The sequence below is a fragment of the Trichosurus vulpecula genome, chromosome 7 (assembly GCF_011100635.1).
Source record: "Trichosurus vulpecula isolate mTriVul1 chromosome 7, mTriVul1.pri, whole genome shotgun sequence".
Classification (NCBI taxonomy): Eukaryota; Metazoa; Chordata; class Mammalia; order Diprotodontia; family Phalangeridae; genus Trichosurus; species Trichosurus vulpecula.
The window spans coordinates 30,523,912-30,548,584 of NC_050579.1; the positions used below are offsets into that span (position 1 = coordinate 30,523,912).

General features: G+C 46.0%; 1 protein-coding gene and 1 pseudogene across 1 annotated transcript; both read right to left on the reverse strand.

The window, feature by feature from the left end:
- Window positions 1-8,915: 8,915 nt before the first annotated feature.
- LOC118856166 (G-protein coupled receptor 35-like) lies at window positions 8,916-11,216 on the reverse strand. The gene is made up of 2 exons (XM_036766291.1): window positions 10,778-11,216; window positions 8,916-9,848 (listed from the first exon to the last, which is right to left on the reverse strand). Exon 2 carries the CDS (start codon window positions 9,834-9,836, stop codon window positions 8,916-8,918), a length of 921 nt encoding a protein of 306 aa, XP_036622186.1. The 5' UTR covers window positions 9,837-9,848; window positions 10,778-11,216.
- A 5,007-nt stretch (window positions 11,217-16,223) lies between these two features.
- LOC118857461 lies at window positions 16,224-23,959 on the reverse strand (annotated as a pseudogene).
- Between the last annotated feature and the right edge of the window lie 714 nt (window positions 23,960-24,673).

Sequence of the window (24,673 nt, forward strand, 5' to 3'; positions counted from 1 at the left end):
TCTGGGGCTTCACACATTTGCCGACCGAGCTGCAGTGGCACGCAGACAAAAGGGTTGTCAGGCTCATCCCCTGCTGTCTCACTGGCCATTCAACCATCAGCATCCACCAGACCTGGAAAGACTCAAATGCACCTGAGCCAGCCTTTTGTCTTTCTGAAGACATAGGAGCTACAATGAAAAAAAAATGAGCTGTTTAATGCTCTGAAACAATGAACCAGCTCCCCTGACCTCTGTTTCCATAGATAGTAACAGAAAGAAGTGCCTTCCCAGAAGAAGGGCAGAAATCAAAGTGAAGTACTAAATCTGACCTCTTTTCACCAGGTTAGCCTCCAATGCTCTGGTGGGGGCCACTAAGCCCTACTTTTTGTGAGCCACTAAGCATTCTCCTCACCCAGTGGCACTGAACTGACAGATTTGAAAATAGGAAACCATAGAGATGGTGAGATATAAGTCTCACCCACCCCCACACAGCAGAGGATGGCCACAGTTTCCAAAGGAATGGCTGACATCAACCAAACCACGGAATGGTTAGTGGGTCATAGGTAGTGATGTGTTAAAGGAGGGCATATATGGTTGGGGACTTTCATGGCCTAGATAACTGGGTCCTGGTGACTGCAGGTAGGAAGTTCAGAAACTGCTGCATCCTGTTGACACAGCCCTGTGCCCACTGGACAAGCAAGAAAGTAGAGATAAATGTAGCTAGAGGACATGATGAACTGATGAGGGCAGCCCTGACTCAAAACAAATTCTACCAACTCCCATATTTAGCCTTTTCTGACCCACTCAAGGTGAAGTCCAGGTCCCTTGTCAATCTTATATCTCCTAAAAAATCTGTGGGCCCCTATGGGGGTTGGGGATGCCTGGCTCTCCCATTTTCTGGGGGCCACAACTGTCTGAGTCAAAAGGTAAAGGTGGCAGAAAGGTTAAAAAGGTATTGAGTCATCTTGCACCCTTCTTATCAAGATAAGTGAACTTATCCACAGCATTCAAAATCTCTCCATTTGTGGTATGATGCTGGCTGGTGGAGAACCTCGGTTTCCTTGGTGTTAATTGTCAGGCCAGAATGACCACAAGTAGCAGAGAATTGAGCTGCACTCTTACATCTCAGCCTCAGAGGCTGCATTGAGCACACAATCATCTGCAAACAAAAAGTCACGCACCAACCCTCCCCCTACTTTAGTCTTGGCTTGTAGCCTTTTCAAGTTCAATAATTTACCGTCAGTGCAGTAGCTGACCTTGATGTTGTTTTCGTCCTCTTCAAAAGCATCTGACAACATAGCTGAAAGCATCATGCTAAAAAGCTTGGGAGCGAGCCCACAGCCTTGCTTCGTTACATTGGTGACTGGGAAAGTGTGAGAGCATCATCCACAATCCAGAACCCATGAAGCCAGGAAGACATGGGCTTAAGTCGCTCCTTTATGACCCTGGGCAACAATCAGAGACTCTGAGTTACAGAGTGGGTGGCTATGTGCTTTGGCAGAGGAAGTTTTCTCATCTGGGAGATCCCTGTACCAGGGATGAAAGTACTGTTCTAGGTCCAAAAACAACAACACACATGATGGGTTCCTGGGTCTATCATAAGATTAGTAGCTGGACAAATGAGGAAACTGAGACCCAGAGAGAGGATGAATCATAAAGCTAATAAATGGCAGGGCAAGGCTTGGGCCTGGTTCCTTCTGACCCAGTGCTCTTTCCACAAGGGATTTCCACAATAGGAATTCAGAAAAGGCTTGAGGTCACTATGGACTGGGGCAGTGGATGGAAATTTCTTGCAGAACAGGAGGCTTGAGCTAGGCAGGATTTGGATAAATGGCCATGAAGAAGGAGGACATTGTGGGCAAAGGGTAGGGTACCACGAGTGAGTTATATATGAGGAGGAGGAAAATGGGGATAACTGACATTTCTACTGCACTCTGTGGTTGCAATTCCATAGTTAGTTCATTTGATTCGCATCAATTTCTGTACCTCTTCTGTACTTCTACAGCAGAGGAAACTGAGGCTCAGAACAATCAGGAAGGATGACTGTGGGTGTGACACCTCCCTGATTCAGTAAATAGACTAGTACAGTAGGAATGTCGGTTACACAGAGGAGAGCAGAGACTGGGTTGGAACGGCAGGTGGGAATCAGGTTGTGGAGGCTAAACACCAGGCTAAATAATTTGGATTTTTTTTTTCCTGTGGATGAAGGGGAGCGAGCTCTTCCACTGCTGCTCAGATTCAGTCATTTCCTAAGTGGGGGAATGCTGGAGGTGGCTGGGAGCTGGTCACAGCTGAAGCTTGTTAGAACATCTGGGGAGTGAGGTTAGGCATAGAGGGTGGACAAGACATAGATAGATTGTGTCTACGGTCTACATCATTATCATGCCCCCTCCCCAACATCAATTGTCTCCCCTAGGATTTCGTTGACTGATGTTTTTGCCATTCCCACCCCTTCGGTACTTCTCCGCCCCGCCCCACCCCCTTCAGCTAGCTTTCTTTTGTGCTTTGCCTTTCCCATTTAAATTGTAAGCTCCTTGAGGGCTTTGATCTTTTTGTACTCATATCCCCAGCTCTTTGCCTAGCACACAGTAGGCACTTAATAAATGTTTACTGACTGACATCATCCTCTTCAGTCATTGACCATTAGCATCATGGAGTAGTGATGGCGTCCCAGACAGGAATAAGGAATTGAGAAGGGGCATCCGGCTTCAAGTTTGGGAAGGGAAGTGGTGAGTCTGGTTTTAAATGTGAATTGGAGATGATACCAGGACATTGGTGTGGGAAATGTGGAGCTGGCTGGAGCCCAGGAGAGACAAGTCTATGAGACCTACACAGAATCCTGTATTTAAACATAGAAGGATCTCGGACAACATCTAGTCAGAGGATCCTCTCCTTGAAAAGGTCCTTCATAGCCACTGAATCAAAGCCCATCATTTTATAGCCCAGGCAGCTGAGCCTCAGGGGGGTGATGTGATGGGTCCAGGGTCACTAAGTGCCCAAAGGTGGAATTCGAACACAGCTCTTTCCTCAGCACTCTCTACTGCACCCCACCGCATCTCATGCTCATTCTGTCAATCCACAAACATTAAGTCTTACCGGCTGCAGCGCTGCACTAAGTGCTGGTGATACAAAGACAAAGATCAAAGGCTGCTTTGGGGGAGGGGGTGGGGCGGCTAGGTAAATACATAGAGATTTCTGGGCCCAGGACGCTGGCAACTGGGGGCAGTAGAAAAGGGTTGAACTATGGAAATGTTGTTCAGTCGCTTCAGTTGGGTCCGACTCTTTGTGACCCCTTTAAGGTCTTTTGTTTTAGATTTTTTATTAATTTATTTTAAACTTAAATACCAAAATTTAAACACATTATAAGAAAAGGAAAAGAACCATTATAAACTTAAATACAAAATAAGAAAAGAAAAAAAGCATTGCCATGTGCACAGCAGAATGAATGAGAGGATTCAAAATATACGGTGATCAATTTCCACTTCCAGAAAGCCTATACAATAAATACCACACATTGTGTTCCCAGCGGTCCAGCTTTTCTTTGTTTCCTTGTAAGTTTTCTTTTGTTCCCTGCTGAGCACCTTTCACTTTGTTTTTTATCCTCCCCTTCCTCCCCCACCAAGAAGGCTACAATTGAGCTCATACATACACATACACACACACACACACATATATATATATACATACATATACACATACATATGTACCCTTACATACATATACATGTGATACCTGAGTAGCCAGCTATTGCCAGAAAAACCCTGCCCCCAGCCCCTAACTACAAACTCCAGTTTTGCATACTAAAGAGTGGACTCAGACCTTTTGGAGTCTAGCAAACGTCCCTGGGCTCCCATGACTTTTCCAAGGAATGTAAGCTAATTACCAGTAAAAGCCTGATGCAAAAGGGTCTCCCTTTATCTAATCGAATGGGTTCAGAGATGTCTCTATCCTGCGTCAACAGACTAAGCTGGAGCATCCTTTGGTCTGTCTATGGCCATAAAGGATGAAAGCCTCGGCCTTTGATATTATCTTGAATTATATGACCTCTGCCTTATCTTGAGCTTTTCCTGTGGGAGTTATGGCAGGTTGAAGACAGGGATCCTGGCTGGTACTTTCGGTTGATAGCTATCTACAATCTATTGAGGAGGTTCTTTTGATCATGGTCATAAAAGGTACAGGCGTGCTGAGTCTGTAAAATAATGTTTCAAGAGATAATTAACCACTGTACCCTGTATTCTCTATATAAACTATACATTCACTTCAATATGAGGTCATTTTGATTTGAGATGAATTCCCCGAATGGCCGCCAGCTAATAAATTCTCCATTTAAAACTTATACTCTGTGGAGTGTCTCACTCGCTTCTGGTATAACATACATATACTTAGATATCTATAATCATACTCATATATTGACATATACATTCATATGCATCTATGTAAGACCGCACTATACTGTTTCTCTGAGGGTGAATAACATCTTCCTTCATAGATCCAAGTCTTTCCATATTTTTCTAAGTCCACCAACTCATCGTTCCCTATAGCGCAGCAATATTCTAACCTTAGACTGTCTAGTTATTTAAATAGTCTAAAACAATATGGATTAATGTGACTGACATATCGTGTAGTTTCCCTATTTTTCTCTTTGATTAAATCTATTTTAGCTTTAACTTTGTCTGAGATTGGGATTACTACCTTGAGATGTTCTTGGCAGAGATACTGGAATGGTTTGCCATTTCCTTCTTCAGCTCATTTTACAGATGAGGAAAATGAGGCCAACAGAGTGATGTGACTTGCCCAGGGTTACAAAGCCAGTAAGTATCTGAGGGCAGATTTGAACTCAGGTCTCCCTGATTTTAGACTTGGCACTCTATCCACTGTGCCACCTAGCTGCCATGGGATATCAGGAGGGTGGGCTTGGAGACCAGCCTATACAAAACATGGAGGCAGAAGAAGGAGAGCCTATATGAGGAGTGGTCAGAAGACCAGTGTGACTGCAACAGAGAGTGTGTGAAGGAGAGTCATGGGCAGGCCTGGGATGGTATTCAGAAGTACAAAAGTGTTCATACCTTTGGATCCAGAAGTGCCCCACTACTAGGCATATGCCCCCCAAAAGCCAAGGACAGAGGAATGGATTCCTTTGTCCCAAAATTTTTATTGCAGCAAGATACAAGAAACAAGGGAAGTGGTATCAGTTGGGGAATCAGTGACCAAACTGTGGTACCTGTATGTAATGGAACATCATAGAATTGTGATTTCCTCTTCTTCCCTCTTCTCCTCCTCCTCACCAGCTGCCTTAGAAGCCTCTGCCCTCCTGATTTGTGACTGCCTGCTCCAACAACCATTTCAGGAGAAGCTCCTCGATGCCTCCCTTCACTCATGACTCTCCAGACCGTCTATCTCCTCCTCTCCTCACTCTCCTTCTCTTCTTTCCCTCCTCCCCACCCCTCTTCCCCCTCCTCCTCCTCCTCACTCTCCCTTTCCCCTCCTCTCTCTCACTCCCCCCCCCACTCTCTCCTCTTACTCCTTCCTCTCCTCCTCCTCTTCCTCTCTCTCCCCTTCTCTGGCAGTCACCTTGGCCCAACACAGGTACTTCTCCTCTGTCCCCAGCTTTCCAGCTTACATTTATTCATTGTCTGGTCCAGGGGCCCACACCGTATGTGTGTGTGTGTGTGTGTGTGTGTGTGTGTGTGTGTAGCAGACTGGAAGCCCAGTCTTCCTGGGTTTCTGTCTTTCTATCCACAATACCCCCACCTGCCTCTCAGACCACATCCTCATAGACACAATACATATGCTGAACTGGACTGGACTGAACTGAATTGAACTGAACCCAACTGAGTCATGGCATCTCTGGAAAGGCTTTCCCATGTTTGGGGCCAGGGGGCTGGGGAAAAGGGCAGGAAGTCCCTCCTGCCTGCCCTCCCAGGGCTACCTCCCCCCAGGGGAGGCCCCCCCCAGGAGGCAGTGGCCAGGCCCACCCTTAGCCCAGAGCTATGGCAGGCTTCTTCTTCTCTCCTCTCTGCCTCCCACAGAGCTGCTGTGGTTTTTTTTTAAATTTTTAATGAATTATTTTTAACATACATTTACTGAAATTTTGAGTTCCAAATTCTCTCCCTCCCTTCTGTCCCTCCCTTCCCCATTGAGAAGGCAAGCAATGTATCAATTATACATGTGAAGTCAGGTAAAACATATTTCTGTTAGCCATAGTGCCAAAAATGAGAAGACTGAGGAGCAGGGCAGTTAAGTGACTTCCCCAGGGTCACAGGCAGGATCACAGGGTTCTAGATTTAAAGCTAGAAGGAGCCTTAGAGGCCACCTAGCTCAATCTGCTCATTTACAAGTGGGGAAAGTGAGGCCCAGAGATGTTCTGTAATTTGCCAAAAGTCACACAGCATCAGGCAGATAAGTTGGGATTCGAATTCAGGGCTTGACCTACTACAGGATGGCAGAAGCCTAGATTTCAAGCCAAAGGAAACACAGCTGCCCTTGACTCTTTACAAGCATTTTGCAGCCATTGTCTCATGTCAGGGCAGTCATGTGAGGGAAGGACTTGAAGAATTATTGTCCCCATTCTACAAGTGAGAAAACTGAGACCTAGAGAATGAAGTGACTTGGCCAAGGTGACCCACCAAGGCAAGGGAAGAGTCAAGATCTGAACCCAGATCCTAGGATTTCCGATCAAGTTCTCATCCCATAATATCCTAAGGTCAGAGAATACAAGAAACAAAGGTCCCAGCAGCAACACCTGCAGGTTCCCTGTCCTGTATCTTCAAAAAGCACTAGGCTGGAAGTGAGAGGGGTTCAGCAGCCCCACCATGTGGGCCCATAAGTGTGTCATCTCCTCTCATCTGTAGAAGTGGGGGTGGGGGCCAGGGGCCTCCAACCTAAATAAACCTTCAAGGTTTCAAACCCTCCAGGTCTGAAATTGTATGTCTTACGTTCTAAGCCTTTCCCTGCCCTGACATTTGGTGTTCTAAGGTCCCTCTCTGATACTACTCCAACCCAGCCAAGCTGCATTCTGTGGTTTAAGTCAGTCAGACAGTTAAGAAGTATTTTATGAAGTACCTACTATGTTCCAAGCACTGGGGGTGGGAGAGGGACAAAGACAATGAATGAAGCACATTACCTCCTACAGTCCTTGTTCTATGGTCCCTCCAATCCCAGAAGTTTTATGTTCTGAGTCTCATTCAGTTCCTACATTGTCTGTTTTGTCCTGGAGACCCTTCCATTTGGAGAACTCTCTGTTCTAAGAACCTTCCCAGTTCTAACAGTCTCTGCTTGGAGCATGAGTTGGCCATAGCTTCTTGTGTTCTTGATTGTAATGACAAACTCAAGCCAACATTTCGTCAATATACCAGGGATGGATTACTTCAGTAATCTTGATGGCAGATGGTATGAATAGAACGAGCAAGGATGTGAAGAGGAAGCTAAAATCTGCTTGAGGTCTCTCTCCTAAATCAGCAGAGCTGGATGGGGGAAGGGAGCGTTGTGTAAAAGTGCTGTTCATGTTTGCTCATCTGGGCAGGAAAAAAACAAAAGGCTAGCCCCTCAGAGCATCCATGCATACAGCAAGGAAAAGGAACACCCCTTGGCAAGCAGCAAGGGTAAGAGGCTGTGAGCCCCCCTTGGACTGAATCTAAAATTGCAGTTATAAATTGGATCAGTGCTGAGCTGTGGCCAACCATGCTTAAAGCAGAGAACTCTAGAAGTGGGAAGGACTTTAGAAGGAAGGATGCCCTGGAAAGAGAACATACAATATCAGAACTGAAAGAAACCTAGAATATAGAACTTCTGAGTTAGGAGGGACCATATAAGGACTATGGAGGTAATGTGGTTCATTCTCTGTCCTAGCGTGGTGCCAACCACATAGTTGGAGGGTAAGAAACACTTGTTGATTGATTTAGAACAAAGAACACAGCCTGTCTGGGTTGGAATATTGGAGCCAGAAGGATCTTATAACAAAGAATATCAGGACCAGGAGACTGAATGAATGAGTGAGTGAGTGAATGAATGAATGAGTGAGTGAATGAATGAATGAACAAAAAGTATTTACCAAGCATTCACTATGTGCCAACCACTGTGTTAATCACTCTGGATATAATTATAAAAAAGCTTGGAAGAGTGACATACCCTCTCTGGAAGAGACGATAGTGTTGATTTAATTACTAGCCCCACAGCAAGAGTTGGGAAGGGGTAGGGCCAAGGTGTGAGTGCCATGGTATACCAGGAAGGTGTCAGTGAAGTGGCTGGAATTGACTAGACATAGTGAGCTCTCACTGATCAGGACAGAATAGCTCCAGAGACACGGGAGGAGACCGTGGCAGTGCTGGTGGCACCACTGGATGGTAGGAAGAATTCCGTGAAACATGGGCATGAGGAGGTCAGCTCCAGACTGTTGTAGGTATGAGCCACCCCTCAGTTCCAGGTCTATCATAATAGGGTCCAGTAGCAGGGTCTATCCCTATGCTCTTTCCCCTTTTCTGCAGACCAATCAGATGACAGCAAAGCTAAGCACAAAGAATCTTCATGCACAAACTATTCCAACCCATCTCCCATCCCCCACCAACCAGCCCCTAGAGCCCCTGATGTCTGCTCTGTAGCAGAGTACACAAGAGTTACTTGAACTCTCATTCATGCAGCTTGAGAGGAGAGTTCCAGGTTCCCAAGTTCTAGAATGTATCCTAGACAGAGAAAGGGGAATTTCTGGGCAGCTCCAGCCTTAGGGTTGCCTTTTTTTTTTTAGCAATGCCAAAGTCAAGAGTTTGGGGTTTCCAAATTGATAGAGAAGGAAGAAGAGATATATTGGGCCTTCTTCTAAGATTTCTCAGAGGTAACTCTGTGTGGGAGCAAAATAAGCCCAGGAGAAATGATTTGGGGAGCCGCCCCAACATGGAAGCCAATTGATGCCATCGCTGAGCTTGGGGATACTGGACCTCAGGTTACATTAGGGTTGTGCAAGTCTTCTTGTCTTGAGGGGCCATAGGTCTGTGTTGTCTGCATTGAAGGCAGAAGAAAGGGGTCACCTTCGGGAACTCACTGGCCACAAAGTAGTAGCAGATGGCATCCAGGCAGCAGTTGGTATGGGCAATAAAGGTGACTATTTTGAAGACCCCTTTGAGCCTGTCGTTAGATCCCAGGAAGAAGTGCAACAGGAGTGTTACGTGCAAGGGTAAGAAGCAAATGACAAACACAAGCAGACTGGCCAGCACCATGGAGACACTCTTGCGGATCTGTCTGACCTCAGATATCTCCCTTCTCTGAACCCTCAATAGGCTGGCCACAATCTGGAATGTACAGAAGACCAGGATACCTAGTGGAATAAAAAAGCCCAGCAGAGAAACTATTACCGCTGAAATATGGATCTCTGACTTCCTCCAAAAGCAGAAGGCACCATCTTGGACCTGCCATATGATACGAAAAGCCAGCATGCTAATGACCACAGCCCAGAGGAGTGCACAGACAATGGCCGCCCGGCCTGGGCTTCGAAGGACCTTGGCCTTCAGTGGGAACCTGATGGCCACATAGCGGTCCACACCAATTGCCATGGGGATGCTGATGCTCATGTATACATTGACAAGATAGATGGCCTGGGGCACCTGGCAAGAGAGATCCTCAAGGCAGCTGGCATGTGTGAAGTAGATGACAATGGGAAAGAGCAGGATCAGGAGGGTGTCTGCCACAGCCAGGTTGACCATGTATACCCGTGTCTCTGTCCACTTCCTCATCCTACAGCAAAAAACCCACAGGGCCAGGAGGTTGAGAGTGAGCCCAAAGATGAAGAGGAGCCCATAAAAACTCATGTAGATAGATGACTCTCCTGGGGAGCTGAAGGTTGAGTTGCAGCTGCTGGATTCATTCATTCATGCAGGAACCTACCCAGTGAGAGAAAAGCTCCATCATTCATTGTAATAAGAAAGATAATCACGATGGCAGCCAGCTTATTCACCTGTATAACAGTTCACAAAGGATGATAGCAACACAGCAACCTTTCCCAGGACAATTTCAACCTGAAAGGCTGAACTGAAAAACACCTAAAAGCACTCTCCTCCTCTCCTTCCCATGCGCCTTCTCCCTGGATCCCATTTCTCCTCCCCTTGTCTCCCCCTTCTTCTCCCTGGATCCTATTTCTCCTCCCCTTGTCTCCCTCCTTCCTTCTCCCTGGATCCTGGTCCCCATGCCTGGAGCCTCCGAGAGTCCCTGGGAGTGAACTGAAATATCTCTATGATCCCAGGAATGGTTCTGGTTGAGAAACTTGGGCTCATATCTGGTGCCCTTTCCCCCTTCAGAGGGAGAGCCAGCTAAGTGATTTATCCAGGGTTACAGATACCCAGTGGCAGAGACAGGATTAGAAGCCAGAACCTCTGACTCCATATATGGGAGACACTGGTTAATAGCTTCTTACTCCGAAGGCATTTTGGAGTCTCTCTTAAATTTTGTCCCATCCTAGATCTTCTCAGGTCCTCCTCATCCCTGGGAGGAAAGGAGGGAGGATGGGCAGGTACTCTTCTGCTGTTCAGCAAAAGAAGATCCTAATTTCAGAGTCTGAGTGATGGGATGATGCCTCGAATCCACTGGACATGGGAGCAGGGTGAAGGGCTCTAAATCTACATTCCACTGACTGTATGACCTGGCTAGGAGTCCACACACCACATCTTCCACCTCCTGCACTCCTTCCACTTCACCCCCAACTAAAGTATGGAAAAACAATGGCAGACTCTCTTTACTTCCCTCCCCTCTGCCCACTTTCCCTTTGGGGAATTTGTGCAATGCCCACACCATGAGAAAGCAGGTTTTAACTCACCTGGGATTTGACTGTGGGAATCCTGAGGGAGGGAGGGTCACAGGTCAAGATGTGAAAGGGATGATTCCAGAGGAAAACTGTTCTCACACAGGTAACCTGATCCCCCCAGCTCGGAACCCCAAGCAGTGATAGGAGCCAGAGGAAAGTGGGCCACAAACTGAATGCCGAAGCCTGGGCTCTTGGCTCCTCCAAGGGCTGATGGGAGTGGTTTCCTCTACATTGGTTGTGAGCTCGTTGGTGGTTGACAGGTGGGCGACAGAAATGCCTCAAAGAAGCTTTTCCTGTTCCTACTCTTTCCAGCCATCAGGGTACTCACTCCTGGTGACAGGGAAGGCAGAAGGTCCTGTGGTGAGTAAGAGAGTCTGGAGGGTTGCCAAACTGTCAAAGTTGGGGAGGAGAAGCCCTTAGTCAAGCTGCATGAATGGAAAGTCTGTGCTGACTTCATCTTGTAAACTTGGTCTGTGGTCTTCAAGGCTTTGACCAACCCTCCCCGGCAGATCAGACGCCCTCTGCTGACTGTGGCCAGATGTGCACACAGCCCAGGGGCCAGAGGAAATAAACTAGCCTAGTCCACTCAACAATTATTTATTATAAAATAAATAAAGAAATTGTTTGCGTTTATTCTGTATGTGCTTATATAGGGGCAGGTCACCTCCTTCAATAGAAGACTGGTTTCTGAAAGTGAGGAAATGTTTCATTTTTGTCGTTGTATTCCCAGGGCCTGGCACACAGCAGGTGCTTAATAAATGTTTGTTGATTGCTGATTGAAGGTCTAGAGATGGTAGAGACCTCACAGGTCATGTAGCCCAGCCCCACCATCTTACAGATGAAGAGAGAGACGCCTTGAGAGATGAACTGACTTGCCCAGGGTAGCTTAGGTAAGATCAGCAGAGCCAAGATTCAGACTCAGGTCCTAGGACCTCACAGGGTCAATGCACTGGTGACCTCTAATGACAGGGCAAAAAACAATATGCTTCTGCCACACTGGGCAGGCCATCCAAAGTCACAGTGGAAGAGGAAAGAGGGAAGACCCCCAATTCCCTGAGCGACTTTCTCTCACATTCCCTCTGTCACTGATGCTTGAAAATATTCTGTCAAAACTTTATAGGATCATAGGTCTAGAAGAGGTCTTACAGGTCATCTAGTCCAATCACATCATTTTACAAGTAAGGGAATAGAAAGCTCAGAAAAGTCCCATGAGGTAGTAAATGGCAGTGGAAGGATTTGAATTCAGGTCCCTCTGAATCCAAGACCACTGCACTATGTTGTAATTTTCTCAGTGTGGGAGGGATGCTGGCATAGGTTGTATGAGTCCCACAGTCCACTTGAGAGTACAACGTGTGAGCCTTTATTAGCTTAGAGCATCTTCCATGAGACTGTACATGCTCATTTTTCTCCTTGCCAAGGCACATGCACCCAGTGGAGAGGACACCCTGAGCTCCTTTGATGGGTCCCTGGTGGCTGGACAATTAGTTGACTGAGTTAATAAACCAGACTTATTAGAAGCACCTTCCCCTCTGTAGCCTCTAACAGATCTGAGGAGAAATAGCTCCTTCTATCTCTTTTGGACACTTCTCAAGTATCTTCTCTTCCTTGTAGTTCCTTATAGAGGAAGGTAAGGTGGAGCAGACCAGCTGAAAATGATGGCTTACAGCAGAAGCACGTGGCCATGGGAGGCATGTGCTAACTCACAGCCTGAGGCTAGAAGTTTCTAGCGTTCTTAGTTTCTGCTGTCTTTTTCTGCCTTTTTTATTTCCTTTTCTGGGCACAGGTCAGTAATTAATGATCCTGAGAAATGACTGCCTCTAGCTTTAATTGTTACTATATGTGTATATATATATGTATATATATACACACACACACACACACACACACACACATACATATACATATACATATACATATACATATACATATACATATACATATACATATACATATACATATACATATACATATACATATACATATACATATACATATACATATACATATACATATAATGTATATTTGAGTTCCTGAATTTGGGATTTGGGCATCAACTGACCAAAGGGAGGAGATTTCTGTAACAGCACAATTTTCAAAGACCATCACCATTGGGATCCTCCTCTGCCTAAAGGACTAAAGTAATCCATGTCTTGGTTGATCAGGACATCAGAGAGGAGGGAGGATTCCTTCTCTTTCCTTCTACCTCCACCAAGCCTCTTGCCCCCAAATAGCTCTATCAGCAATTCCTAAAAATCCCCCGTCAAAACTTCATAGGATTAGATTTAGAAACAAAAGAAGACTTTTTTTTTATTTTTTGCAATTATGTAAAACATTTCCATATTAGTCATTTTTTACAAGAAGACTAAAATAAAAGAAAAAAAAGAAAGAAAGAAAGTGAAAAATAGCATGCTTCAGTCTGTATTCAGGCAATAGTATGTTCCCTCATTAGTCCTTTGGGATTGTCTTATATCGTTGCATTGCTGAGAAAAACTAAGTCATTCACAATTCTTCATCAAGCAATATTGCTGTTACTGTATACAACGTTCTCCTGGTTCTGCTCACTTCACTTTGCATCAGTTCATATAAGTCTTTCCAGGTTTTTCTGAAATCATCCTGCCTGTCATTTCTCATAGCACAACAATATCCTGTTACAATCATATACCACAGCTTGCTTAGCTATTCCCCAATTGATGGGCATCCCTTTAATTTCCAATTCTTAGGCACCACAAAAAGAGCTGCTATAAATATTTTTGTACAAATAGGTCCTTTTCCCCCTTTGTTGATGTCTTGGGGTTAGACCTAGCAGTGATGTTGCTGTAATGCTCCCTGTATCTTCTCTAGTCCTACATTCTTCCCTTATCCATAAATCTGACAGATAAACAATTCAAAAGGGGACTTTGGGGGTTATCTAAACCAATTCCTTCTCCTTTTCCATATGAGGAAACTGAGGCCTAGAGAGACCAGCTGCATGTCACACAGCAAAGGCAGCCTAAGCCTCAGACAGCCTAGGTCTAACACAAATACAAAATATTGATCCATCTGTCCCAAAAAGGATCCTGAGTTTCTGGGCATAACGTTATAAGTTCCCTGTATTTATTCACACTCGATTTCAATTGCGTTGCATCTTCTACAGTTTCTGTATAAGGAAATACATGTATACATGTATAGAGGAAATACATGGCTGTTCTAGAATGATGTCCATCTTGTACATTGAGTACTTTTCTATTTATTCAATATTTTTAGATCAGCAGAGCTCGAACCACAAACCCTCTCCCCACCTCCACCCTCCCCCCCCGCCACCCCAAGACCACACACATTCTGACTGCCCCGCTCCCCAGCCAGCCCCACTCCCCGCCAACTCCATCCCCACCCCCCACCCTCGTGCAGGGCAAGATGGACTTCCATGCCCCACTTCTGTACATCCTACTGCTCAGCTGCATGCAAAAACTTCCCTTTTTTTGAACATCTGTTTTCAAAACCCTGAGTTCCAAATTCTCTCCCCCCTTCCCTCCCCCCCGCCCAAGAAGGCAAGCAATTCCACATAGGCCACATGTGCGTCATCATGAAAACCCTTTCACAATACTCATGTTGTGAAAGACTAATTATATTTTGCTCCTTCCTATCCCATCCCCCTCCATTCAATTTTCTCCCTTGACCCTGCCCCCCTTCAAAAGTGTTTGTCTTTGATTACCTCCTCCCTGCATCTGCCCTCCCCTCCATCGTCCCACCCCCTTCCATCTCCCTCCTCCTTCCCCAATGCGGGGCAAGACACACAATTGAGTGTGCATGCCACTCCCTCCTCAGGTCAACTCCCACAAGAGCAAGATTCACCCACTCCCCCCCAACTGTCCCCTCCTCCCTCTCCCTCCCAGAACTGCCCTTTCTTGCCACTTCCATTCAAGATAATTTACCCCACTCCATCTCTCCCCCTCTCCCCTCTCAACACATTCCCCTCTCATCCCCCAATTCGATTACATTTTTTTAGATATCATCTCTTCACATTCAACTCACCCTGTGCCCCCTGTCTTTCTATATATGTGTATTCCCTTCAGCTACCCCAGTACTGAGGTCTCATGAATTGTACACATCTTTCCATGTAGGAATGCAAACAAAATAGTTCAACTTTGGTAAGTCCCTTTCGATTTCTCTTTCTTGATTACCTTTTCATGCTCCTCTTGATTTTTGTGTTTGAAAGTCAAATTTTCTATTCAGTTCTGGTCTTTTCACTGAGAAAGCTTGAAAGTCATCTATTTTATTGAAAATCCATATTTTGCCTTGGAGCATGATACCCAGTTTTGCTGGGTAGGTGATTCTTGGTTTTAATACTAACTCCATTGACCTCTGGAATATCGTATTCCAAGCCCTTCGATCCCTTAACGTAGAAGCTACTAGATCTTGTATTATCCTGATTGTGTTTCCACAATACTCAAATTGTTTCTTTCTGGCTGCTTGCAATATTTTCTCCTTGATCTGGGAAAATCTCAGTTTTGATTGTCTTTATTTTTATATAAGTCCAAAGTCTTGGCCGGCCCAGTTAGATAAAGCTTCCCAATTAACAGTGATTCTGAAAAGAGGAAGAGGGGATTTCCCCTCTCCCTTCTCTCTCCTGCACCCCCCCCCCCCACCATTAACACTTCATAGAATAATAGAGTTAGAAGTCATCTGGTCCAACCCCTTCTCCTTGTCCAGATCAGGAAACCTAGTTCCAGAGAAGTCAGGTGGTTTGCTGAACATCACACAGGTAAGACAGCCTAAATCCAGGGCAACTGTCCATGGTAGCGTACTGCCCTGTTCCTTTGGATTCGACATTACCCTCTCCAGGCTCTACTTAAAACAGACCCTGGGGAGAGCAAAACATTCAGAATCAGAGAATCCTGGAGTGTCAGAGCTGGGAGGGACCTTGAAGGTTCTTAAGTCCAACCCCCCTATTTTCCTGATGAGGGAGCTGTGGCCTCAAGAGGGGAAATCGTTTGCCCAATGTCACCTAGCTAGGAGGCATCTGAGACAAAGCCAAACTTAGATTTCTCCTGCTCCTAGGGCTGTGTCTGAATTCACCCCACACTCGATCAAACAACCTAATTCAGAAAGAAATGGAACAACCTTAGAAGAGTGCCAAATGTCTGTGCAGCTCCACAAAAGGGTTAAAGCACTTAAAGTGGGTTGGAATTCCAACCCTCACATCCTGGATAAACTTCCAAGATGTCCCCACTGGCCCAGGGGAACCCATTAAGGCCCAAATGTCTGTACAGCTCCCCAAAAGATTAAGCACTTAAAGTGGGTTGGAACTCCAACCCTCACATTCCAAATGAACCTCCAAGATGTCCCCCCTGGCCCAGGAGAACCCACTAAAGGAGGGCATGGCATCACTGAGCTGGGCTCCATCTTGAGGGCCCTGCCCTTAGGGAGTCAGGAGGTAAGCAGAGATAGCCCTTTTACACCAAACTTCACACAGGTCCCCTTAACTGGATTGCAATGCTTGGGAATTCTCTGAGGCTACCTCCACTTTTCCTTGCTCAGGGAGGCCTGGGTGGTCAGTGCTTGGGCTGCCTTGAGTCTGACTCTGGAGGAACTTGGGCATGCCTAAGAATACCCCTACTTCTTCCTGGAACTCCTGGGCCATAAAGTAATATCCCGTGGCATCTAAGCGGCAGTTGGCATTGGCAAGGTGACAGAAGTGACCACATGCTGAACAACAGGGCAGGAGGTCCCCACATACTCAGTCATGAGCTTGGCCAATAAAGCCACATGCTGGGGGAGGAAGCAGACCATGAAGTTGACCAGATTAGCTGAAACCATGCAGAGAGCTTTGTTGATCAGCCTCCTGTCCTGGACTGGCACCTGTGCCTTTTTCCTGACCAGGTTCTGGAGTACCCGCACGGAGCAGAAAACAAGGACCATGAGAGGGATGAAGAACAGGACCAAAGAGAAACAATGGCCCAGATGCCCCAAGTCTGACTCTTCCCAAAGCAGAAGTTCTGGCCGTCTAGCTTCTGGGTAGCCGGTAAAGAAACCAGGCAGATGACGAGCAGCCAGAGGAGAACACAGGTGCCCTCAGCCTGACGGGGGGAGCGCCACATCCTGGCCCACAGAGGATACTGGATGACAGCATAGCGATTGACAGTGATGGCGCTGATGACACATGCTCATGTAACCGTTGATCAGGTAAATGCTCTGGGACACTGTACACAGCAAGTCCTCCGAGTAGTCCCTGACTGTCGTGTACAGGACCATGGGCAGGCTCAGCAGGAGGCAGCAGTCTGCCCCAGCCAGATTGACCATGTACACCCGGGTTTCTGCCCACTTCCTCATCTGGCACCAGAACACCCAAAGGACCAGGGCATTGAGGACAGTGCCCAGGACCAGGAGGACAGACAAGTACAGAATGGTGACAGTCTGGGAGAAGTCACTCCTTGTGGTACTGCAGTTGGGTGGATTCATCTGGACTGCCAATGACTGAAACCCCATGATACCCAAGCAGAAAAGAACCCTGTGTGAGAGAGAACATGAGAAAGCTGTTACTGGAGGGAGCACCAAGGGGCAGAATGAGCCAGGAGGCTAGGTGCTGCCACTGACTCTGTGTGTGTGCGCGTGCGTGCGTGTGTGTGCGTGTGTGTGCGTGCGTGCGTGTGTGTGTGTGTGTGTGTGTGTGTGAGAGAGAGAGAGACAGACAGACAGACAGACAGAGACACAGAGACAGAGACATAGAAATAGAAACACAGAGACAGAGATAGAGACACAGAGACTGAAACAGACGAGGACTCAGAGATAAAGAGAGACAGAGACAGAGAGACAGGAGGACAGACAGAGTGACCTCAAGCTTCATGTCAGGAGGGCCTTCAGTTTGAATCCCACCTCCCATGCTGACTCGTTGTGTGACCATGAGCAAGTCATTGTCTCTCTTTGTGCCTTGGCTTCTGTGTCTGAAAAACGGGCATAACAAGACCGGAAGGAAGCAGCTGCCTCCCAGAGACACTGAGCTAGTGTTTGTAAAGTGCATTGTAAGAATTCCACCACTGAGCCAACGGCAGTGACGATGATATTGGTGATGATAATGATGGTGACGATGCCGGCTTCAGTTTCCTTAGACCCTTGGCATCTAAAGCTCTTCACAACTTGGCCTCTTCTCATCTTTCTGGTTTCATTGCACCTTCCTCTCCACTCAAACCTTTTCAGTGACTCTGGCCTACTTGTGGTGGCTTGAAGGAGACTCCTCTTCTCTCCTCTCTGGGCCTTTGACCTAGCTGTTTCTCATGCTTGGGATGCCCCTCCTCTCCTCTTTGCTTTTCAGTTTCCTTGGTCTCCTTCCAGACTCAGCTCCAATACCGCCTCCTCCAAAAGGCCTGTATGCCCTGCTCCCACCTGCTAGTGCCTTCCTTTCTCAGAACGCTCCTCATCTACCTTGTATATACCTGGTGTTTACCTAGTTGTTTACATGTTGGCACAGGCTTGGAGTCAGGAAAGTCACGAGTTCAAATCCAGTCTCAGACCTCCACCTCTGCCTCAGTTTCCTCATCTGTTCAAATTAGAATAGTAATAGCACCTGCCTCCCAGGGTTGTTGTGGGGATAAAAGGAACCAATATTTCTAAAGCACTTTCTTCAAGTACCAGATAAATGCTTGTTATGACAGTGATGATGATGGTGAGGGTGGTGAGGGTGAGGATGGTGAGGGTGAGGGTGAGGATGATGATGGTGAGGGTGAGGATGGTGAGGGTGAGAATGGTAAGGGTGAGGGTGGTGAAGGTGAGGAAGATGAAGGTGAGGATGATGATGGTGAGGGTGAGGACGGTGAAGGTGAGGATGGTGAGGGTGAGGATGATGATGGTGAAGGTGAGGTTGGTGAAGGTGAAGATGGTGAAGGTGAGGATGGTGAGGATGATGATGGTGAGGGTGAGGATGGTGAAGGTGATGACAATGTCTCCCTGGCTTCCAAGTACTGCTCCAGCTCTAACTCTATGAGCCTATGACCTGTGTGACCCTGAGGTGCTATGGTGGGAGTGGAAAAAAACAGGAGTAGATCTTATGGTATAAAAGGTCCAAAGACAGTCTCTTGGCTGAGGATCCAGGAGGCAGCAGCCATTTGGAGAGGAGGAAGGCTGTTTGAGGGAGGCTTATGGCCACTGCTCACAACCTCAAATGGACTCTGGGTAGTTTTCTCTGCTCATTATTTCCTGAAGGTGAACCTGGGTTCTCCTATCAGACCCTGAGCTCAAAAGGGGCTAGACATGTGACCCAACTCCTATTTTCCCCTGGCTTCCCGCCCCCCCCACCTTGGGCACAGACTTACTAGATCGCCTTTATTTAAAAGATGGGGAAACTGAGGCTCAGAGAGAGGTGAAGTCATTTGCCTGAGGTCACAGAATTACTCCACATCCTGGGTCTGAAGCAAGAAAGGCTCTGATGGATTGTCCAATTTAACTCCTTCATTTTACAGTTGAGGAAACTGAGGTCAATGGAGGTTAAGTGACTTTCCTAAAATCACATACGTAGTAAGAGCAAATGAGAGACTTGAACTCATGTCCTCTGTTTCCAGAGCCAGTGTTATTAATAGCAAGTACTATTATTATGTGGTAAGGTTTACAGATACATGCTAACTCAACAACCCAGGAGGGCAGGTGCCATTATCATCCCAATTTTACAGATGACACAGGTTAAGTGACTCACCCGGGGTCACACTCCTAACAAGTGTCTGCATGTAGATTTGAACTCAGGTCTTCTGGACTCTGAGTTCAAAGTTTTGTCTGCTACACCACCCAGCCACCTCTATCCCACACATTCTCACTCTTCAATTCAGTTGCTTTAATGGGCACTTACTGCTAAGCCTCCACATCTTCTTGGAAGAGGTGGGGGACTGTGGCTGTGGAGCATTGCCTACAGTGTGCAGTTTGGTTGATGTGTTGGTTAGTTTTGCTGAAATGTTTTTTTCTCTTCCTTTTTTATTCTTTGTTATAAGATCTGGTTCCTACATGGGGGAGGGGATGGACATATCAGGATATGAAAAATAATTCTTTTTTTTTACAAAATGTAGTTTCTACAACGTTCAAGGAATGGGGATACAAAGATAAATCCATTATAGACTCTCTTCTCAAGAGCCTTACCACGTATGGGTGAGAATCAGACCTTCAGACCCACCCAAAGCCAACAGACTTCACAGTCTCATTGCCAGCCCAGGGAAGCCTTAAATGCTTGTTGATGGGTCAATTGATCGATTTATAGAAGCGGAGTTTTGAGAGTCAAGACTGTCTTTTTATCCCTACTGTCTGGCATAGTAGGTGCTCAATTAAGGCTTCCTTGCCTGATTGGTTGATTGGAGCCCCCCAGGAGGAAGAAAGTCCAAATTCAGCTGGGTTCCAAACCCCAGGGACTGGTGCCTTAGCCCGAGCCCCATGGAGACTGCGAGATAAGAGAAGGGGGTACGTTCCCAGAAGCATACTCAGTTCCCCTCCTTCAAGTTATCCATACCCTCCAATGGCCATATATTAGGAAGGCAGAATTTATGATTTAAAAGAGAATCTCATATGTGCCTAAAAGGTCCGGAACCGCAGGATATAAGGAATTCTCTAGGCAGAAGGCAGGAGAACTAAAGCATGTATTTACACTCCACAGTAACAAGCCCACAAACCAGCGTCCCCATTTTGATATTTTCATCAAAAGCTTCCAGGCCCAATAAGTCCGCCTCACAAGGGTAACCAGGAGGCCACAGAGAAGTGAGATAGTATAAGGCAAAATCGTATACATGCTTCCCCTCTGCGGTAAGAAGATTACCCACTGGCCTCCAGTCAGCTCTGCTACCGGCAGCTCAGCTTCGGCTGTAGGCGTCTCTGGCTCCAACCGGAAAAGGAAAAGGAGATCTTCAAGCTGTCCTCTCCCCTCTTATAGAGTTTTTGACATCATCTAAGCACCACCTGAATGACCAGGGCCTGTTGGTTCTTGACTTGGCCCCTCCCCCTGGCGTAGACCAGGTTAACACACCTCCCCTCAGCCAGCCCCATGACTCATCACACAGGAAGTTCTCTGATTCCTGGCATGGTCGCTGGGCTTCCTGCCCCGGAAGAGCAAGCCCCAGTGTACAGGGAAGCTCAATGAGGTAAGCTGAGTCATTCAAAGAAAACAAAGTCCATTCTGGTTACAGGCCAGTCAGTCAACAAGTATTTATTAAGCACCTACTATTTTCTAGGCACTGTATTAAGTGCAGGAAATACAAAGAAAGACAAAGACAGAAATCCTCAAGGAATTCATATTCCAGTGTGGTAGACAACATGTGAACAACCAAGCACAAATGAGATGTATCCTGTGTCAATGGGAGTCAGTACCAGAGGGAAAGGGCTAACATTAAGGAGGGCTGGGAATAGAGTCTTGGAGAAGGGAGGACATTTGTTAAGCTTCGGAAGGAAGCCCCCCACCCCCGACAGAGGCCTTGGGGGCGGCCAAAGAAAATGAAGAGAGCTGAGATATGGTTTGCTGTGTATTGCAAATAGCAGAGGGCCAGTGTCATTAAATCATTGTAGGGTACTTGGAGGGGAGGAAAGTTTAAGAAGATTGGAGAGGTTGGGGCAGGTTGGGTTCTGAAGGGCTTGAAAAGTCTAACAGAGGAGTTTATATTTGATTCTGAAAGGAATAAAAAGCCATGGGAGTTTATTGGATAGTGGCATGACCTAAACTCATAGTTCCAACTATAGCACATTAGTGTGCCTTTCCCCCACAACTCTCAATTTTGTTTTTAGTCCTATTTACCAATCTGATGGGTGTAAGGTAGAATTTGAGATGCTTTAAATTGCGTTTCTCTGATCATTAGTGATCCAGAGCAAAAATATAAACACAGACTGCAGCTCATGCAGTCTGAACCAGATTAAAATGCATTGGGGAAATGTTTAAGAAAATAAATAAAAATACAATAGAACATAGATAATGTTAATATATGGTTTTCTAAATCAACATGCAGCCTGCAAGAATCCTTATGTACAGTTTAGTGGCCCCTGTTTTTATTTGAGCTTGATATCACTGATTTGGAGTACCTTCTTTATATGTTATTGATAGTTTAGATTTCTTTCTTTGAAAATTGCTTGTTCCTATCCTTTGAACTCTTGTCAATTGGGGAGTAGCTCTTGTTCTTATAAATATGTATCAGTTGCTTATGTATTTTGGAAATGAAACCTTTATTAGAGAAACAGTGAAAAGATTTTTTCCTACTTAAGTCTTTTCCTCCTAATTTTAGCTACATTGGTTTTATTTGTGCAAAAAATTTAAATTTTATATGATTTAGATAGTCCATTTTATCTTCATTATATATAAAGCTAGCTCCAGTATCAGGTGATAAGACTATCAGCTTCTGTGCTCTTTGCTTGATACAATCTGTATTTTCTCCCTTGCTCCTCTTCCTTTCCTCTTACCCAGATCCCAATTACAGATTCTTACATTTTCTTTCATTCCTTTGAAATCCCTCTTAAGGATACTTTTTCCGAGGTTAGCATTTGTTTTACTTATGATTTACCCCTTTTACCCACTTATTCCCTTCTCTCTCTTCTTGTTCCCTCTTATTTCTCTCGAGTTGAATGCATTTCTGCACCAAAATCTCTGCTTATGCATCGTTTCTTTGATCAGTTCAGGTGAAGTTCATGTGCTCCTTTCATCTCATTCCTCCTTGTTTGTACTGAATTGGTTTTGTTGTTTGATTTTTTTGGAGACCACATCTCCCTAGGGTGGAAGTGCAATGGCCATTCACAAATGCTGATCAGCACACAAGATTTGACCTGCTTCATTTCCAACTTGGGCTAAAGCAGCTTGGTGGTCCCCTGCTCCACAAGGTTCACTCCCCTGGGACTTCCGTGCTGACACCAGATCACCTTCAGCCCTCCAGTAGCACAGACTACAGGCATCTGCCACCACAGTTGGCTTGTATGGATTTCTAATGCACACTCTGCTTATATGCAATAGCAAGTTTTCCCATCCTTCCTCCTATCTTACCTAGTATATTCCTTTTCCCTTCCCTTTCCTTCCTTCTTTTAATATCATCAAAACCTAACACAGCCACTCCCAGAATTCCCACTGTATCTTATTTAACTCTCTCAGTGAACACTAGTAACCTTAGGGCTATGTGGGGACAGTGGTATTATCTATTAGAATATAAATGCTGCAGCCTTGAATAGTCTCTTCTGGTTGGTCACTCACACTTACCTCCTTATAGTTTCCCCCCTACTCACTTCAAATAGTTACGGTCATATTCGGGGACCTGACCAAGGTAGTATGGGGTTGGGCGGGGCACAGAGAGGTGAAGGTAGGGAAGGAAAGGCTTTCTTCACACCTTGGCAGCCCCTTCTTTGCCTTACATGCAGTCACCAGAAGCCAGTCATCAAACTCAAGTGCAGAGAATTGTCTGATATAGTAAAAGTGACAGCGATCACTTTTCTACTTGGGAAAAGGAAAGAAAGAAATCACTTTCTCTCTTCCTGACTAATTAAAGAAATTTACTCAGACAGAAGGGACAAGGCAGACATAGGGAAAAGAAAGAACCAAGTCAACAGTGGAGAAGCTAATCCTGCCTAGTGACTATTAGAGGGAATCGAGTCACAGAAAGTCAGAGACAAGAAGGGTTCTTGGAAGTCCCCTAGTCCAGCCCTCTAATATTACAGATGAGGAAACTGAGGTCCAACCAGATGAAGATACTTGGCCAATATCACCCAAGTAGCAAGCAAGAGCATAGAATTTAGAGGTGGAAGGGACCATAAAGGTGATTTGTCTCCATATTTTAGAGATAAAGGAACAGAAGTCCAGACAAGTGAAGAAACTTGCCCAATGTGACATAACTTGTGAGTTGTAGAACCAGGACACAACTCAGTTTTCCTGGAGCCCTGCCCTGTGCTTTTCCCCAGACCGAGCTTCGAGGAGCTCCAGCCTTTCCTTGCCCTGATAGAATGGCTCAGCAGTGTCTTCTTACTCCCTGATCAGGGCGGTGTCTGAGATTCTCACACCTCCATTCATTCAGAGAAAGGGGTCCCCTTACCGTTCAGTGCTGATGTCTCCAGCTGAGAAAAATGAGGCTCTCTTTAAGCAGGAACCATAAAGCCAGGTCTTTGGGCAGCTTCCTTGCCTGTCCTCCCCACCTCCCCAAAATGACTGGCCTGAGTCCAAGAATGGCCCCTGGCAGCCCCTCTGCCTTGTGGTGTCCAGCAGCTCCCTTCTGCTGCTCTCACCTTCATGTGTCCTGCCACCAGGAATTAGTATGTTTCTAGGTAAGGATGATCATTTCAAACATCCTGTCCTGACTGCAGGGTTATTTCTGTCATGGATGCTAGTCACAGCTGAAGCCCCTGCCCCTTTCCCACATCCCCATCCTTTCTGGTGGTCTGAGGCTGACACCTCTTCTGCTTTCCTATATCCCTAGGCTTGGCATCTCATGCAGCTTCCTTCCAGGCTGCTCAGATTCTGTGAGCAGAGCCCAGTTTAGCTGCAGGAGGAGAAAGGGAAGGTGTACACACACACACACACACACACACACACACACACACTCAGACACCACTGAAGATTCCTCTTTTACCCTTAGAGTATAGAGATGGTATCACCAAATCCCTCTTCCCTTATCCACCCCCACCCCTCACCCCCAATGCCACCACTTATGGGAAGCCTTTACTGATCCTGATCTCAGGAGAATGTAATCTACCTGAGGGCAGGGACTACCTTTAACTCCTCATGATATTCCCAAGTCCCAACTGTGATGACTGACATCTAGTAAATATTTAGCTAATATTTTCTGAATTGAATCAGACTGTTGGTTTGTATCGTATCCTAACATGGTAAAGGCCTGGCTCTGATGCAGACCAACTGAGTGGCCTTGAAGAAGTCAGTTTTGTCTCTTGGTTAATTTAATAGATTTTGCAGCATAGAACTTTCTGGGGCATGCTTTAATTTGCTAT